Source organism: Hemibagrus wyckioides, linkage group LG12, assembly GCF_019097595.1.
Source record: "Hemibagrus wyckioides isolate EC202008001 linkage group LG12, SWU_Hwy_1.0, whole genome shotgun sequence".
Taxonomy (NCBI): Eukaryota; Metazoa; Chordata; class Actinopteri; order Siluriformes; family Bagridae; genus Hemibagrus; species Hemibagrus wyckioides.
In genome coordinates this window covers 16,686,964-16,706,501 of record NC_080721.1, presented here as the reverse complement: position 1 = coordinate 16,706,501, position 19,538 = coordinate 16,686,964, and the positions used below count along the sequence as shown (strand labels likewise).

Genomic DNA, 19,538 nt, shown 5'->3' with positions numbered 1-19,538 from the left:
GATAAATCGGCATGATTTCACACAGAACTTCAGCCATAGCGTCAGCCATGGTGCAGCGTCGAGTTCCCTCGAAAGGGAACTTCATCACTGTGGATCACCCTGATGAGAAGTAAATAAGTCGATATTGGCTCTGAATAAATGTCCAGCATAAATTTGTATCTCAGTAGATTTAGAAATAGATTTAGAATAGATCCCAGCAATGCCATGCTGCCATTGTTGGGCCCCTGAGCAAGGCTCTTAACCCTCTCTGCCCTAGGAGGCTGGATCAAGGCTGACCCTGTGCTCTGTCCCCAATTCCAAAGTTGGGATTTGTGAGGAAAAGAATTTCTCACAAAAAACCCCACAATAAATAGATTGCAAGAGTGCAGGAAAACAAAGCAAGACATGAGTAAATGTGAATGAATTATAAAAAGCATGAATTTCCACTTTTCATGAAAACAATCTGAATTTCATGTTTTTATACACAGTGAACACAGAAGAAGAGGAAAATGAGCTGAGCTAACAAGCACACAGAAGGGAGAAGAACATCTGGACTCCAAGTGCTAGTGTTTCAGCCAGGAAAATGGGTAAGAAATTAATATCTTGGACAAGATGAACCCATTTCAGGAAGCACTGAGTTCTCTCAGATTGTCCCAATAAGACGAATGGTATCAGGACGTAATGTTTCTGTCATAAATATTCTTGGCTTGGAAGAGACTGAATTCTCCCCACACACTGTGCCTCAGTTCACCAGCAAACTTGTGAAAGAAAATGAAATCCATGCTTTCATCTTTGTGCTTCAGCTGCACCGGTTAACAGACGCTAATAAAATGGGTCTCGAGTGGCTGAAGAATGTTTGGAGAAGGTGCTCTTACCTTTGTGATGATTCTCTTCACTTATGAGAGAGAGGAGGAGTGTGACTCCATTATAGATGACCTGAAGAAAAACACTGTTCTAGAGCATCTGATACGGCAGTGTGGAGGCAGGTACCACACATGCAGTAAGAGCATGAACAACCAATCAGAAATGAGTACATTGCTGGAGAGGATCGAGCGCCTCATCACTGAGAACAATCAGAGCTGCTACACTGCTGAGATCTACAACACAGAATTAAAATTTAAAGAACAGCAGAAAGACAGAGAGAGGCAAAAACCTGGTGAGTGAATATTATTTTACACTTTATTCTCTATCAATCCTTATGTGCTGCTTATTCTCTTACTCATAATGGCTGATATTGACTCAAATTCAACAGCATATTTTTAATAGTTTATTCCTGTATGTATTTTGATCTCTTTAACTTAAGGCTTATTTAAAAGTTTCCTTTTTTCATGAATAATTAATGATTCTTTAATTCATGAATAATTATATATTTGGTTGTTTCATGTAGATATTTCTGGGTATTTGCTCAACTTACTAAATCAGTTAAATTGGTACTCTTCTCATTTATCTTTTTTATTGTGATCATTACAGTCTGCATAAAGACTGCACACGTTTGCTTTGAAAGAGTTAATTGTTTTACACTCCTAGGAACAATATTTTTGAGACCGTAAATGGGAGGATAACATAAATTGCAAAAAAAGGGGGTCCCAATAATAGTTTTTTTTTTTTAAATTTAAGATCAGTGTTCAGTATCTAGCATATATGACCCCTATGAGTCCTTATGTGTTACAAAAAAGTGTCTAATCCTTTTGTGTTAGCAGATTATTTTATTATAATGTAGAAAATGTACTGATTAAATCAACTTTAAGTGATGTTCCTCTTTCTACAAAAAGACACTTTCTAAATATGCTTGATATTTAAATTTTCAGAATTTCAAGGGATTTCAGTTTCATTTTTGAGGTTTAGGTTTGTGGCACCATGTCTACTTTAATCATTATTGTATTTTCAGACAATACGGTTCAACTACCAAGTGAAGTTGAAGAATCGGTTGGCATCAAACACATTGTAGACAGAAAGGTAACTTAAGTCACTTCAATGAAGATTTATTAGACCATATTTTTCTTATCTTAAACTCTCCAGTTCTGGTGACTCTGTGTCCACTGTACCAAATATTAATGCCCCAAATTTTGGAATGTGATGTTCAGTAAATACAAATGGCTGTCATGTGTCCAAATCATTTTTGGTCATAGTTTACATACAATCAGCTTAGAAAAATGTGACTTAAATATTACATCAAAATATCCTCATAAACCTCTAATGTATTTGCACTGCAGTATTCCTGAAAGCTTAATTAATTGAATGAAGTTGCTATCAACAGAAAAACATGAAGACATTAGGGTGAACTTTTTTTGTTTAAGGTTTGTTGTTGCCAAATTGATTTACTGTAAAATATGAGGATGGCCTCACGTAGAGGAGACTCATGGGACTAAAGTAAATTATTATTTAATTTGATTTATTTAACAGGGAGAAGCAACAGAGTCTGAAGATAATCAGAGAAAAGATGGACACATCCAAAAGAATAAAGAAGTTAAACTTAGAGATGAAAACATTAGACAGCTTTTCAGGAGACTCAATCTTGATGCCCAAGAAACACTGAAGACTGCCGAATTTCTGAAAATAACAGCATCCTCATTAAAATGTCATGAACCATGTGCTGAAAGGGAATTAGTACACAATTTCCTTCACAGGCTGATCATGATGGACTACACTGCAAAATATATCCCACTTAGAAAGGAACCAGCATTCAGTGCAAAGACAAGAAATCTAAAGATATATTCACTGTCCTCTTTGACAGTGAATCAGCAGATAGTGGGGCAGTAGAGCAGTTCCATGTTCACCCAATGGATATTCAGATGGCTGTCTTTCACAGTGCAGATAACTTTCTTCGACAATTAATGGTAACAAAGCTCCCACAGTGTCAGTATGCTGTACCCCTGCTTGTGCCCAGTCCCACCACAGGGGAAATTGAATTTCCTCTGTGGACTATTCGGCAAATAAAAAAAAGTTGGAAGTCACCAGATGACACAGGTAATCCAACAAGTAAATGCAAATCAATAGTTGGAGTAGAAACTCCAATGGTGGCCTTCCTTAGGTTGGGATCTGTGTCCTCATCCAAGTCACAACTGCTGAATAACCTAATCAATGATCGATATCATACATTTTTTGACAGGAACTGCCCCCAGGCCAGCAAAACTAGACTTCTGATGAATGGAGTTGTTGAAATTGCCTGGTATTGCCCATCTGGTAAGAACTCTGACTGGCTTACTGACTGTGTTGCCTTCTGTAATTTTCATGGAGATGCAGGAACCAATACCATCCAGCGTGAGATTGTGACAAAAATGTCCACAGTAAATGTGGTACTAATATCTACACTTGGTAAGGATGAAAAAAATAATAGGACAGTAATTGAGGAGCTCTTAAATGCCACACAGCCTCTCATTTTCCTACAGACAGTGACTCATCTAAAGAGGAACTGTGGGAAGGAAAGTACAGAATTGGTTTGAAAGATAGAAGTCTATCTGATGTGGCTGAGGAATTAAAAAGAACAATCAAAGAATGCATAAAATCATCTACTTTTATACTTGAGGATGTTGCCAAACAACCCAATATAGTTGTGGATGAAGAGAAAGTAGAATGTAAAAGAGCAAGGGAAGCAGCAAACCAGCTTATGAGCCTGTTTACCAATGAAACCCTGCCAAAGATCAAAGAAAAATACTTGCCCTGTCAAGGACAACTGTGGCATGACTGGTGTCAAGAGAACAAAAAACTCTAATGGGACACCTAGAAAACTACAAAATGTCCATAAAACAGGAAATGAGTAAAATACGCAGTCAGCAGAATAAACTAGATTTCAGCTGCCTTATACAAATTTTTCTTGAAAGGCTAAATGCATTAACAGAAAATGAAAGAGTCTATTTTCTCAAGTGGGTTGGAATGCTTCTGGACAGTTGCACATCAGATTGCTTATCTACACTTCATCAAGAATATGATGAACAATGGTCCAAGGTGTTGGATTTGAAGAAAAAGCACAGTATGTTGCCATTGCTCAGTGAGCAACAAGCAAAACTTTGAAAAATTTCCAAAGATTTGAATGCTGCTACCCTCGGTATAGAACACATCCTCCGAGAAATGGGGCAGGTTTTTGAAGCCTCTATGTTGGTACAAAGCAAAGAGGCAACAAACAAAGCAAAAATAAACTTCTGCTCCCTTCCTCAGGTAGCTGCAGAAATTATAGTAACAGGATATCCACTGGAGCTGATGGATGGAGATGCTGCTCATGTTCCTCTGATATGGGTTTCAGCAGTTCTAGATGAACTTGTGAAGATACTGGGAGATCAGAGAGTGTTTGTTCTGTCAGTTTTGGGGATTCAGAGCTCTGGGAAATCCACCATGCTCAATGCTATGTTCGGACTCCAGTTTGCTGTCAGTGCTGGAAGGTGCACCAGAGGAGCCTTCATGCAGCTGGTCAGAGTGTCAGAGGAGATGAAGGAAGAGCTGAAGTTTGACTACATTCTAGTTGTAGATACTGAAGGTCTTAGAGCCTTGGAGCAGGCTGAAAAGACAACCATATATCATGACAATGAACTCGCTACATTCGTTGTTGGTCTTGGAAACCTGACCTTGGTCAACATCTTTGGAGAGAACCCTGCTGAGATGCAGGACATCCTTCAGATTGTTGTTCAGGCCTTCCTGAGGATGAAGAAGGTCAGACTGAATCCCAGCTGTTTGTTTGTCCATCAGAATGTTGGAGACATCACTGCTGGAGAGAAAAACATGGAAGGAAGGAGACTTTTACAGGAGAAACTGGATGAAATGACTAAGCTAGCAGCTAAAGAAGAAGACTGCGATGCTCAGTGTTTTAGTGACATAATTGCGTTTGATGTACAAAGTGATGTTAAATATTTTGCACAGCTCTGGGAGGGCAGTCCACCAATGGCACCACCAAACCCTTCATGCAGTGAAAATATCGATGAGCTAAGAAGAAAGATTCTGTCAAAAATATCCACAAACCATGGTGTGACACTTTCACAATTCAAATCAAGCATTAGTGATTTGTGGAATGCACTTCTAAATGAAAATTTTGTGTTCAGCTTTAGAAACACTCTAGAGATTGCAGTGTACAGGAAACTAGAGCATAAATACACTAAATGGACCTGGAGTCTAAGGAGTGCCATGCTTACTGTTGAGAACAAACTGCTTAACAGAGTCAACAATGAAAGATCGTTGAGGATTGAGGAGAAGGATCTTGTGGCACAAATGGCCGCATTGAAAAAAGAAGTAGACAAGGAGGTAAAGCTATTTTTCAGGGATGACAAGGATAAAGATATTTTGATCCAATGGCAGGAAAGGTTTGAAAGAAAAATCACGGATCTCTACAGTGAACTTGTGGAAGTCACAAAAAGGAAATTAGATCATGTTTATCAACAAAAAATCGCAAGAGAGAAGGTGGATGAAGAAAAGACAAGGTATACAAATAAACTCTTTAAACTGAGTAAAGACCTTGCTTTCAATTTGAAAAACAATGAAACCGATGGAAATGCACTCAAGAACAAATTTGATGATGTTTGGTCTACATGGCTCTCTGAACTAACGCAGGATACACCCATGGTTGGTGACATTGATGTTTTTGGAGATGTAACAAAAATTTTGTCTGAAACATATGAGCTGTCATTTGTCTGTGATCAACAGAATCTGGGTAATTACAAAAAACTTGATACTTTAGGAGATTATTCAGATTATGTTATTGTTAAAAAGTCTCAAACGCCCTCTCCAACAGAGAAGCACCTAACAGATGTAGATGTAAATGTGGATAAAAATGAGAAACCTAGTCTATGGCGTCGTACATGCAAGCTCTTTGTCAGTGCACGTAATGCAGTTTATTCAGCCGTACATCAAACAAATACACAATCAGAAAACAAGTCTACAACAAATATGTCATCAACAAAGGATAACAATCAGTTACGAACTCTTGTAAATAATGTTTTCCAACAAAGTAAGCATGAAATTCATAGAATGCCAAGTGCAGAGATTGGCTATAATCACAGCTACATTCAGCAAATAATTGAATGTGTAAAAACCAATATTAATAAACATCAGCAGAGTATTTCTTGGTATACACTCAAGAAGGAATTCACAGTAGACCTCTGCCTTCATGTCTGTACTTTTGCTGCTGACCAATTTACAGAGCTTCACAATAAATTCAAGGAAGCTAATAATGTCAGACTCTACCTGCAAAAACAGAAGCCTCAGTACTTCAACATCTTCAAGAACTACTACGATGGTGCGACCTCCACAACAGTGTTTGGTGAATTCATTGTGGATAAACTTCAGCCATCTATACTGCAGGCAGCTTACGAGCAAACTGCTATTGACGTAGCTGAGAAAATGAAACGTGACGTTCCAGCATTCAGTGGAAACAGGTCAAATCTGGAAAAACACATCCTGACATCACTCGCAGAAGAGGAAAACTTTGAGAACTACATTGAATACCTTCACAAACCCAAAGAACATTTTAATCAATTTATTGATTAATAAATAATCAATTAACAATCAATAAATCAATCAACAATTGATTTATTGATATAAGGAAGTAAATAAATACCTACTTGAAGACAAAAGTCAGGAGGGTCTGGAAAGTATCAGAACTAACATAAAGTCAAAGGGAAGGTGTGTGATGGATGCTGTCAATAAAGCAACAGAAGATGTGAAAGAAAAATGGAAACATCGACATGTGGCTGGAGGTCTTCTCCAAAGAGCTGAAAGATGAGCTTCAGTTTAAAGAAGAATCATGTCTTGAGCAGACAGAAATGACAGACCTTGGCTTTCTTCAAGAGGTTGTAAATAAGGGCCTGACTGAGACAGTGAAAAATTTATGCAGTGAACTTAAAACCATTTCTGACCTCAAACAGGAAATGTTCAAGAAGAAACCACACACGGTTCTGACTGAACACCTCTGTCGAAGCTGCTGGGTTCAGTGTCCATTCTGTAGTGCCATCTGTACCAACACAATGGAGGATCATGATGGAGATCACCGCGTCCGTTTCCATCGCAACTGTGGAATCAATGGATGGTCTTTCACGGTTTCACAAACTCTTGGAGTTGATTTCTGCACAACTGCTGTTTCAAGTAACATGTTCTTCACTACATCTGGTCGTGTGTTTCCTTTTAAAGAGTACAGAAAAGCAGGTGGAGAATACGCCAAGTGGAACATCAGCCCTGACACGTCTGAGGTTCCCTACTGGAAGTGGTTCGTGTGCAGGTTCCAGGAAGACCTGGAAAAGCACTACAAGAGAAAATTCACAGGGAACGGAGAGATTCCTCCTGAATGGAGGAATATCACTAAAGATAGAGCCATCGAGAGCTTAAGTGAGTTATAATAGTATATAATATCCATCATCAGTGCTACAAGACCTGGGATATTTCAGTGGATAACTAGAACAGCTACACATAATGTGAGAGGAATGATAAAAGTACCTAAAAACCCTGAGTTGGTGTATTCACTATAATATCCATGGAATATTTAGTGTCTTTGCTCAGTATCTCCTGTGGATGTGTTTTAAACTATTATTTCACAGAATAATACAGTTATCATTTCTAATCTAAATTAATTTTGGGCCTTACTTGATATAACTTTTACTACATGTAACTGTTACACATCTCTACATTTCTGCATGGACATGTTTTAAGATAATTGAATTGCTGTATAAAATAAATTGCATGGATTTATTCAAGAAAAAAATGTATGTTTAATGGCTATTTTTTGTTGTTTTAGATATTCTTCATTACTGGATTAGAAAAAGAGTTTAATTTTTTAAACATTACATTTCCAACAAAATTACATAATTGATCCAGTTTCTACTATAACTACACATTCTGTGAAATTCTCAGGAATTCTTACCTTATTTAATTTCCTTATAAATTACATAAAATGCATCTGACATTGTTTTTAGACATGTTTTAAAAAGGAAAGGATTGTCACAGCTAATCTCCAGGGAATCTTCTCTTTAGGGCATTTATATACTTTCACACAGTAATGTTTATCCATTAATTATCATTTACTGCAGCATGTGGTTTAACTCCAAGGTTTCAGACCTGAGACTGGAAACTAGCCATAAAGGAATAATGACTCAGTCATATGAACTGGTTGGTGGACTTTAAGCTGTAAGTGGAACACACACACTGTATCCTCACAGTCAGAAGACCCCTGATCCCACCGGACCCCTGACCATCACATTTTCTCCTCTTATGGTGAAACATGGTGCAACATTAACCAGGAGTGTAAAAGTCATTATTTCACCACATTATTTACTATTTGTTTATCATTAGAAATTTAGCTCTAAATAAATCATTTTTTTTCTTTTAAAAGAAATTCTGTATTCTTTATGGATGGAAATATGTGTGTGTGTGTGTGTGTGTGTGTGTGTGTGTGTAGCCTGTGATTTAGAGTTAATGAAACGTAGACGAATGAAACATAAATATGGTGAAAATATGGAAAACAAACAGAATACTGATACTTATGATATAATAAAAGTTCTATAATAAGCAAATAATAAAGCCAAAGAACGACATAAAATATGTAATATGTTTTTAGAAATTGAATAATAGTACTGTAAATAAAATAATATAAAATAGTGCCAATGAAAGTAAATAATAAAAACTAGTTGTAAGATAAGTGAATATTATGTATTTAAAAGAAACAGATTAATATTGAAATGCCTTTTCACTCTGAAGTGTATATGTAGAGATGTTTAATCCTTTATCACAGGAGACCTTTAAACTTTATTCAGTGATAAACAATTAAACATGGAGAAACTGTGTACATGAGGATAGTGTACTTTATCTGCGTTACCAAGGCGACTGGTGGTGTTTCCGGTGAATCGCCGGAAGTGACGCATTGGCAGGTACACGTCAGAGAGAGAGATGGAACAGCTGGAAGCGTTTCTAATCTCAGTTTTTATTGTAATTTAAAGTGACCGCGTTTTGTGATCATGCGTTAAAAAAGACAGTTCACCGTCACTTTGTGTTCAGAAGCGTTTATACGGTAAGATTATTAAAGGAGCTTTACAGCTGCAGGTGTAATGGTGACGGCTGGGTGGATAAGCTAAAACTAAAGCTAAAGCTAAGCTAAAGCTAGAGCTAAGCTAAAGCTAAGCTAAAGCTAGAGCTAAGCTAAAGCTAGGAGAGCAGATATGAAGAGTTCCCTGAGCATGAGGAGAGAGTAACTGACTGTGTTACTAGCGTTAATGCACGAGCTGAATTAGCTGTGTGTGTGTGTGTGTGTGTGTGTGTGTGTGTGTGTGTGTGTGTGTGTGTGTGTGTGTGTGTGTATGTATGTATGTATGTATGTATGTGTATGTGTGTGTGAGAGAGAGAGAGAGAGAGTTATTATGGAGGATTAGATCTGGTCAGTTGTGTGGATTAGCCTGCTCACGCTGTTGGACCGTGTCTCAGTCACTGTTATTGTGATGTTCAGGTTTGTGACACAGTCCTGCTGCAGCTCTCTACAGCTTCACACACACCATGGACTACGAGCTAGAAGAAGATAAGCTGTGAGTGATGAGTGTCACACACACACACCTCCATTTCTTCACTGTTCTCTCCTTTTGAACCTCTCCTCCGTGTACAGCTGTTTCCCAGTTACATCCCAGTTTAAGCTGCTGCACAGATCACACACACACACACACACACACACACACACACACACACACACACACACACACACACACACAGCTATTTCCCAGTTTGGTCCCAGTTTAAACTGCTGCACAGAAGACCTCGGATGTGTGTTATTTGTGTCTTGATCATGAGTTTGTGTTGATCATGATCTCAGTGGCTGTAGTGTTCCCAGGAGCTGTGAGGAGAACACACCCAGATCTCCACCTCCAGGCTTCATGGTGCGAGGTGTTTGAGGATTTTCTCTAAACATGAAGTTCTACATGATGACCAAATCATGATCTTACCTTCTGTGAAGATTTCCCTCACCTCTCCTCACTCACGCTCTGGATTCTCCTGCTTCTTCTCCTCCTGATTAAATATAAATATCTGGCGTGTTTAGGGCCTGTGGGTCACGTGATCTGTCTGTTATTGTTATTGTTTACTCTGAGCATTAAACCATCTAAACCTGGACAGTATCTGCATGGATGTCCACTCCTGAGAAGATTGGTGACCGTCTTTGTACACTTGTAAACAATCCTTTGTGTGATAGAATGCTTTATTTAAAATATTTGTAGTCGGCTTTTTAACTTCTCTTAATCTGATGAACAGAAACTTCTGAGCTTCTGTCTTGGTTTCCTTTCTCTTCGGGTTTAAAAAACTGTGAAAAGCAAACAGTTGGTATTGAAAGAAGGTGCCCCCCCCCATTACTGTACATGATCTCAGACACACACACATCCATGTTAGATCTCAGAGACACGCCTACTGATCCATGATCTTTCTTTTACTTTGTTGCTGTGTGTGTGTGTGTGTGTGTGTGTGTGTGTGTGCGCGCGTGCGTGTGTGTACAGTGGGATTCCCACAGTTCCAGGGACAGTGACACTGAAGAAGGATGCTCAGAACCTGATAGGAATCAGTATAGGGGGTGGGGCTCAGTACTGCCCCTGTCTCTACATTGTACAGGTCAGTAGTCGCAAAATGACCAAAGTGTACTACATCATCATCATCAGCTGTCCCAGTGTTCTACATCATCATCATATCATTCACACCAGTTTACAGGCTGTACTGACATCAGTTTACAACACGTTTTTTTAAAATCTAATCTAAAGTCCTCATTGTGTACTAACCCTGTCTAAATCATCACACACACAGTTACTAGAAATCTGTTGAACTGTTAGCATTTATTTTAGCCATTAGCATTTCCTTTGTCCACTATCCTTCAGGTCGGGTCAGTCAAGAACACTGGAGCTCTTGAATCTGAATGTGTGTGTGTGTGTGTGTGTATCAGGTGTTTGATAACACTCCAGCAGCACTGGACGGGACGCTAGCAGCAGGTGATGAGATCACTGGAGTGAATGGAAAACCAGTGAAGGGCAAGACCAAAGTGGAGGTGGCCAAGATGATCCAGGCTGTACAGGTGTGTGTGTGTGTGTGCATGCATATATGGTTGTGTGTGCGCGTGTCTATGTGTATGCGTGCACATGTGTCTTGTGTGTGTGTATAAAACAGAATTGTACACCAGGGGCGTTGCTAAACTAATTAATGAATTAACTCGTTAATTAAAATGAGTTAAGAGTAAAGTAAAGGTATTATTTAAACCTTCCTCCAGTTCCAGAGTGTGTTACTGATCCTCTCCTAACACACACGTGGGGTGCTCCAGTTATCACATGCACAGTTCACGTGTGTGGTCACTATGGTAACTGGACCATAATGGGCGGGTCTCAGAGCTTTTCAGCGGTAGTGAGGGTGAATGTAGTGCTGCTTTAAGAAGAGTTTAACGGATTAAATAAGGTTTAATTTCACTGGAACACTGCAGACCATTACTGGACTGGAAAATGGGTCCAGTGACGCCCCTGGTGCTCACTCTCATGTACCTTCATTACATTACAACCGTGTGTGTGTGTGTGTGTGTGTGTGTGTGTGTGTTACAGGGTGAAGCAGTGATACACTATAATAAACTGCAGGCTGACCCCAAACAGGGCAAATCCCTAGATATCGGTAAACACATCACACCTGATACATCACACTCTCTCACAGGGTGGACACGGTCATTTTTCTTGGAATACACTGATGTACATCTTCTGATCTCACTGGACAAAACTTCTGTATTATCTCACAACTGATGATGTACTTTTAAAGGTGAAAAGACATACTGGGCAAGGTGTAGACGTGTGTGTGTGTGTGTGTGTGTGTTCTCACAGTCTTGAAGAAGGTTAAGCACCGTTTGGTGGAGAACATGAGCTCAGGAACAGCAGATGCACTTGGACTGAGTAGAGCCATCCTCTGTAACGGTAACACACACACACACACACACACACACACACAGGATAAATCAGTAATGATCAGATTATTAGTGATGACATTCAGGTGTTAACAGCTCACTGTGATAATTTATTAAAGCTTTTTTTTTAAAAAGATGTAGACATCTGGAATTATTATCAGACTGTTCCATGTGTAAACTGTTAATCCGGTTTATTTCAGATGTGTGCTGAAACAGAATGTAATAATGTGAACACACCCACAAACCCCGCCCTTTAAACCTTTCTTTTGCTGATCATTCAGCTGCACAAAACTTTACGTACAATAATGTGTGTGTGTACATGTGGAGCTATATATATTTTAGGGCTGTAACTAACGATTATTTTGATAATTGATTAATCAGATAAAATCTAAACAATTTTTTTAAATTAGATGTTTTGCTTATTATAACTATATAAAACCCTAAATCAGGGTATTTATGTGTAAAAGTGTACTTTAAAAAATGCAAAAGCCACATATTGAGTTTAACTTTATTTCATTTTGACATTTTAAACCTTAAATAAAATATAAAAGTTTGTCCAGTTTTTGAACAGTAAAATTTCTTTTAATATCCATAATATAAATTAACAATTTTGTGAAGTGGGTCCTTGATGGAAGAACGTATCCTGGGTTGAGGATGCTAATCATTTTTTTAAAAAACCCATCTTCTTCCATCATTGAGATTGGCTGCATGTCAGTAACCAACATTCTCAGGATGGCATTGGTTATAGTGTCTGCTTGTTGAGGAGAACATGGGGGATTTCTCCTTTCAACAAATTCAAGAGTTTCTTTCTGAAAAAAACAGCATGAGTATGCAGGCTGAAGCAATTTATGTAAATCAATATTTTTATTATTTTTAATGATAATTGCAGAGAGCAGGTTGACAACCATGCTTAAAAAATCAATATAAAATATAATACAACATTGTTTTGACAATTTTTGTTAAAAAGAAATTACAAAATGACACAGATATTTTGTTCAGTTGTGAAGATATGCAGCAAGCTAACAGGCTTGGGGAAATATATTCATTGGTGCACAAATGCATAAGCATTCGCTGAAAACCACAACAGTTACTAAAAAATTTATATTTTACTGCTGCTATTATTTGCTGCTTTTAGATTTAGTGTTTGACTTTGTACTGTTTTCATTTGAGCTGTTCTATGGTAGCTCCATCACCATGTTGTGAGCTGGTCTATGGTAGCTCCATCACCATGTTGTGAGCTGGTCTATGGTAGCTCCATCACCATGTTGTGAGCTGGTCTATGGTAGCTCCATCACCATGTTGTGAGCTGGTCTATGGTAGCTCCATCACCATGTTGTGAGCTGGTCTATGGTAGCTCCATCACCATGTTGTGAGCTGGTCTATGGTAGCTCCATCACCATGTTGTGAGCTGGTCTATGGTAGCTCCATCACCATGTTGTGAGCTGGTCTATGGTAGCTCCATCACCATGTTGTGAGCTGGTCTATGGTAGCTCCATCACCATGTTGTGAGCTGGTCTATGGTAGCTCCATCACCATGTTGTGAGCTGGTCTATGGTAGCTCCATCACCATGTTGTGAGCTGGTCTATGGTAGCTCCATCACCATGTTGTGAGCTGGTCTATGGTAGCTCCATCACCATGTTGTGAGCTGGTCTATGGTAGCTCCATGACCATGTTGTGAGCTGGTCTATGGTAGCACCATCACCATGTTGTGAGCTGGTCTATGGTAGCTCCATCACCATGTTGTGAGTGAGGAGATGCTTGCGCCTCTCCTGATGCTTGCGAGTCGCGGCAGAACAGATCTAGTGCGACTGTCCCAAAGTTAGAAAAACAAACATTTTACACAATAGCACTTAATTAAACTGTCCCATTTTCACATGATGAGGATATACAGGTTTTTCTTACTGTGGTGTTTCACCCGTGACACCAGTGTTTTCTTTTCCTGTGTTCGTGCATCACTGTGTCATTTCCACACCACACAAGCTCAGCTTCGCATAACTTACAGTTACAGTCTACTCTGTTGTGTTTAATATAAAATGCTCCCATGCCTTAGATGACTTGTGTTATCTTGCCGTCACGCTCCGCAGTAATATGAGCTGCCCAACTAATCGATAACGGCAATCGTTGACAATGAATTTCATTATTGATTATTATCGATTTTATCAATTAGTTGTTGCAGCTCTAATATATTTATACACCATGTGCTGTGTGTGTGTGTGTGTGTGTGTGTGTGTAGATGGACTTGTAAAGAAACTGGAGGAACTGGAGAAAACTGCAGAGCTGTACAAAGGTAAAGATGATGTTCTATTACTGACACTGTGTGTGTTTCTGATTGAGTGTTTCTGTTTCGAATGAAATTCGTGTGTGTGTTACAGGGTTGATGGAACACAGTAAGCGGTTACTCAGAGCGTTCTTCGAGCTCTCACAGACACACAGAGGTAGGACAGAGGTGTGTGTGTGTGTGTGTTATAATTAATAATAAACTGATTTAAATGAACGTGTTTCTGACCTTCAGAGATAAAAAAGTGAGCCATTACTAATGCACACTGTATATGAGCACATCACTAGTTAAATACTCTCTCTTCCTCTGTCCCTTGCTCTACTATCCCACCCTACCCCACCCCCGGGGCAGTGTTTGGGGACGTTTTCTCGGTGATTGGTGTTCGGGAGCCACAGGCTGCAGCCAGTGAGGCCTTTGTGAAATTTGCAGAAGCTCACCGTAACATTGAGAAGTACGGCATTCAGCTGCTTAAAACCATCAAACCTGTGAGTTCCAGAAATACTCTCTCTTTTTCTTTCTTTTTTACAAACACGTTTATTGATTGATTGATTGATTGATTGATTTCAGAGAGTGAGCTGCTGACATCTACATTAGCATGTAGCATAATAAACCCAGTGTATGTGCTGAAATAATCCACTGAAGCTGATTACTTTCCTGTAGCACCAATTCCCCACGTTTTATTCCTCTTATACCACAACAGTTTACTGACAATTATAATTCTGATTAATTAAAGAAAATCATATATTATCCAGTTTATCATTACATTTGTAATTGTGAGACAAATAAAATGCAGTTCATGTTCCCAATAATTCACGCCGTCTAAACTCCTCTGTCCTGAAGACATCAGAAAACTTAGTTACACCTCTGTCTCTAACACTGGAGACTCCTTCCATAGATGTTACCTAAATGCCAGAAAACACACAGTTTTTCATTCTTTTTGTGGTTAATTAGTTTGTGTATCAGAACAGGTGATGTCCTGCTGCTCTGGTAGAGCCGCTGTAATAAAACATTCATCTTCAAGACTCAAAGAACTTCAAGAATCCCAGAGGGAAATGGCTTTGCCATGTTACAGTTCTAATAAAAGTGGAAAAGAGAAATAAATAAATATATACCATATACAAGTAAAAAGCAATCGTAAACTAGAATAAAATACAAATACAAATGCTGTACAAATAATGTTATACAACTGTAATATTGCACACAGGGATTATAAATTGGTGATAGTTTAATGTTTAAGTTTAAGTGATAATGGTGAAGTTGTAGTGTGAATGAAAGGCTCATTATTACTGTTGCACCTGTTACTGATTATTGCACATGAAAATGTCCCGAGACTTAAAGAGAGGACAAATTTATTGTTTGTCTGACCAATATATAAATATATGAATGTGTGTGTGTTTGTGTATGTTTATTTAGATGCTGCATGATTTGAACACATACCTTCACAAAGCAATTCCAGACACCAAACTGACCATCCGCAAATACCTGGACGTGAAGTTTGAGTACCTGGTGAGAAACTCCACTGGACCAGGCTTTATTTTTTCAGCCCTCTCATCACCAAGACACTTATTTAAAACATTTTTATTAAACGCTTAGTTTGTCAATTTGTCATCATTAATGTGTTAAAGTTATTTACATTTATTTGTTTCCTTGCTACTGGATTTCACCTGAAACTGTTCTGTGTCATGTTGAGCAGCTCAACTCAAGTCTCTGTCTTCATTTTTCAGAAGCTTTAATGTGGGAGGGGCTTGTGATTAGTCCAATATATATCTCTAAATGAATGTGTATACTCTCATCTCAAAAATACATGTACATAAACAAGTGTGTGTGTGTGTGTGTGTGTGTGTGTGTTCCAGTCATACTGTCTGAAGGTGAAGGAGATGGATGATGAGGAGTACAGCTGCATTGTGAGTGTTTTTTCCACTCTGTGCTCTAGTCCTTAATTTAACATGTCCTCACTGACTTCCCCTTATGACTCCTGTGTGTGTGTGTGTCTGTGTCTGTGTGTGTGTCTGTGTGTGTGTCTGTGTGTGTGTGTCTGTGTGTGTGTCTGTGTGTGTGTCTGTGTGTGTCTGTGTGTGTCTGTGTGTGTGTCTGTGTGTGTGTGTCTGTGTGTGTGTCTGTGTGTGTCTGTGTGTGTCTGTGTGTGTGTCTGTGTGTGTGTGTGTCTGTGTGTGTCTGTGTGTGTGTCTGTGTGTGTCTGTGTCTGTCTGTGTGTGTGTCTGTCTGTGTGTGTGTCTGTGTCTGTCTGTGTGTGTCTGTGTGTGTCTGTGTGTCTGTGTCTGTGTGTGTGTCTGTGTCTGTGTGTGTGTGTGTGTCTGTGTCTGTGTGTGTGTCTGTGTCTGTGTGTGTCTGTGTGTGTGTGTGTGTGTGTCTGTGTGTGTGTGTCTGTGTGTGTCTGTGTGTGTGTGTGTGTGTGTCTGTGTCTGTGTGTGTGTGTGTGTGTCTGTGTGTGTGTCTGTGTGTGTGTCTGTGTCTGTCTGTGTGTGTGTCTGTGTGTGCGTGTGTCTGTGTGCGTGTGTCTGTGTGTGTGTGTCTGTGTGTGTGTCTGTGTGTGTCTGTGTGTGTGTGTCTGTGTGTGTGTGTGTCTGTGTGTGTGTGTGTCTGTGTGTGTCTGTGTGTCTGTGTCTGTCTGTGTGTGTGTCTGTGTCTGTCTGTGTGTGTGTGTGTGTCTGTCTGTGTGTGTGTCTGTGTGTGTGTGTGTCTGTGTGTGCGTGTGTGTGTGTCTGTGTGTGTGTGTGTGTGTCTGTCTGTGTGTGTATCTGTGTCTGTGTGTGTGTGTCTGTGTGTGTGTCTGTGTCTGTCTGTGTGTGTGTCTGTGTGTGTGTCTGTGTGTGTCTGTGTCTGTGTCTGTGTCTGTGTGTGTGTCTGTGTGTGTGTCTGTGTGTGTGTGTGTCTGTGTGTGTGTGTGTCTGTGTGTGTGTGTGTCTGTGTGTGTGTGTGTGTGTGGGTGTGTCTGTGTGTGGGTGTGTGTGTGGGTGTGTCTGTGTGTGGGTGTGTCTGTGTGTGGGTGTGTCTGTGTGTGGGTGTGTCTGTGTGTGTGTGTGTCTGTGTGTCTGTGTGTGGGTGTGTCTGTGTGTGTGTGTGTGTGTGTCTGTGTGTGTGTGTGTCTGTGTGTGGGTGTGTCTGTGTGTGGGTGTGTCTGTGTGTGGGTGTGTCTGTGTGTGTGTGTGTCTGTGTGTGTGTGTGTGTGTGTGTGTGTGTGTGTGTGTGTCTGTGTGTGTGTGTGTGTCTGTGTCTGTGTGTGTGTGTCTGTGTGTGTGTGTGTGTCTGTCTGTGTGTCTGTCTGTGTGTGTGTGTGCACGTGTGTCTGTGTGTGTGTGTCTGTCTGTGTGTCTGTCTGTGTGTCTGTGTGTGTGTGTGCACCTGTGTCTGTGTGTGTGTGTGTGTGTGTCTGTGTGTGTGCGCGCGCGTGTGTCTGTGTGTGTGTCTGTGTGTGTGTGTGTGTCTGTGTCTGTGTGTGTGTGTCTGTGTCTGTGTGTGTGTGTGTCTGTGTGTGTGTGTGTCTGTCTGTGTGTGTGTCTGTGTGTGTGTGTGTCTGTGTGTGTGTGTGTCTGTGTCTCTGTCTGTGTGTGCGCGCGTGTGTGTGTGTCTGTGTGTGTGTGTGTCTGTGTGTGTGTGTGTCTGTGTGTGTGTGTCTGTGTGTGTCTGTGTGTGTGTCTGTGTGTGTGTGTCTGTCTGTGTGTGTGTCTGTCTGTGTGTGTATGTGTCTGTCTGTGTGCGTGTGTCTGTGTGTGTGCGCGTGTGTCTGTGTGCGCGTGTGTCTGTGCGCGCGTGTGTCTGTGTGTCTGTGTGTGTGTCTGTGTGCCTGTGTGTGTGTGTGTGTCTGTGTGCCTGTGTGTGTGTGTGTGTCTGTGTCTGTGTCTGTGTGTGTGTGTGTGTCTGTGTGTGTGTCTGTGTGTGTGTCTGTGTGTGTGTGCGTGTCTGTGTGTGCGTGTGTGTCTGTGTCTCTGTCTGTGTGTGTGTGTGTGTGTGTGTCTGTGTCTCTGTCTGTGTGTGTCTGTGTGTCTGTGTGTGTGCGCGCGTGTGTGTGTCTCTGTGTGTGTGTTTGTCTCTGTGTGTGTGCGCGCGCGTTTGTGTGTGTGCGCGCGCGTTTGTGTGTGTCTGTGTCTCTGTGTGTGTGTGTGTGTGTGTGTGTGTGTGTGTCTGTGAGACTTCTACACCCTATGAAAGTGTGTACAATCTGTAACTCACACACAACTCCAGCAGTACCACATTTACCTGAAGACTGTGAATAAGGCAGAATAATATTTTTCTGTAACGTGTTCTGTGTTTCTCTGAAGCTGCTTTGAGTCCATTATTGAGTCCATAAAAGTGCTATAACTAACTAAATAAATAGAGTTGACAAGAGGAGCAGCAGTACAGACTGCAAAAACTCTGAAGATGTGTTAGATTTTCTTGTTAGTTGTTTGTTGTGAATAAACTTTGACAATAAGTGACTGAGGAGTAGTTTAGGATTAATACACTGCAGCACAGTGGGTCTCAGCATCTCCACACAGCTCCAGGATGAACCGGTGTGAAGAAGTGTGTGAATGGTGCCCTGTGATGAAGTGGTGTCTGATTCCGAGTGTATTCCTGCATCACACACACTGTTCCCCGAAGAGGCTTCAGACCCAACATGTCTCTGTACAGTTACTGGGAGTGAGTGTGTGAAAGGCATGAGAGCTAATTCTTGTGTGTGTGTGTGTGTAGGCACTGGGAGAGCCACTGTACCGTGTTAGCACAGGGAATTACGAGTATCGTCTGGTTCTGCGTTGTCGACAGGAGGCTCGCTCTCGTTTTGCTAAAATGCGTAAAGACGTTCTGGAGAAGATCGAGCTGCTTGACCAGAAACATGGTGAGATACACCACAGGAGGTCATTTAGTCTGCTCTGAATAAGCTGTTTCACATAACAGATGTTTACGAGTCAACAAGACAAAATAATAACCACATTTACACAAATTTACCAGTTCATAAGGTTTCATCATCTCGACTCTAACTACGGTGTGGTGGTGTGTTTTTGTTCTTCATCAGTCCTGAGCAGGAATGCTACACATCAAGCGCTGAGGGTGTAAACCTGAACAGGGTGATCGGTGTAAATTGTTTTAATTTTGTGCTCTGGGAAACATGTAAAGCTCTTTCTTTAGCTTCTGAATAGTGGAAGAAATAAAAAAATAGGATCTTTAAGCAAAATAATCATTTACACTAATCCTGATGAAAATGTCACACCTCTGTGGAGGATAAACATCTTATGTGAAATAGCTTATTCAGGACATAAACAAATAAAAAACAGAAATAAGTTTAAAAGATCTGTTAACATGTAGAGTCGATATTTTAGACTCTGTATTTCTCTCTCTCTATCCCTCTATCTATAATGTGTGTGTATGTGTCAGTATAACTGACTCCAGTTCATTGAATTATCAGAAAAATA

At 40.2% G+C, this 19,538-nt stretch overlaps 1 protein-coding gene and 1 pseudogene across 1 annotated transcript in view; both read left to right on the top strand.

Moving 5' to 3' along the window:
* The first annotated feature begins 587 nt into the window (after window positions 1–587).
* On the top strand, window positions 588–8,248 carry LOC131362606 (interferon-induced very large GTPase 1-like; annotated as a pseudogene).
* Window positions 8,249–8,792: 544 nt separating this feature from the next.
* pick1 (protein interacting with prkca 1) overlaps window positions 8,793–19,538 on the top strand; it is a 12,395-nt gene continuing 1,649 nt past the window's right edge. The window contains exons 1-12 of the mRNA XM_058404725.1: window positions 8,793–8,959; window positions 9,392–9,467; window positions 10,422–10,533; window positions 10,859–10,987; window positions 11,502–11,568; window positions 11,772–11,861; window positions 14,086–14,139; window positions 14,225–14,287; window positions 14,482–14,615; window positions 15,544–15,636; window positions 15,984–16,034; window positions 18,820–18,964. Coding sequence (XP_058260708.1) covers window positions 9,439–9,467; window positions 10,422–10,533; window positions 10,859–10,987; window positions 11,502–11,568; window positions 11,772–11,861; window positions 14,086–14,139; window positions 14,225–14,287; window positions 14,482–14,615; window positions 15,544–15,636; window positions 15,984–16,034; window positions 18,820–18,964 — 967 coding nt within the window. The 5' untranslated portion in view covers window positions 8,793–8,959; window positions 9,392–9,438. The remainder of the gene's footprint in view (window positions 8,960–9,391; window positions 9,468–10,421; window positions 10,534–10,858; window positions 10,988–11,501; window positions 11,569–11,771; window positions 11,862–14,085; window positions 14,140–14,224; window positions 14,288–14,481; window positions 14,616–15,543; window positions 15,637–15,983; window positions 16,035–18,819; window positions 18,965–19,538) is intronic.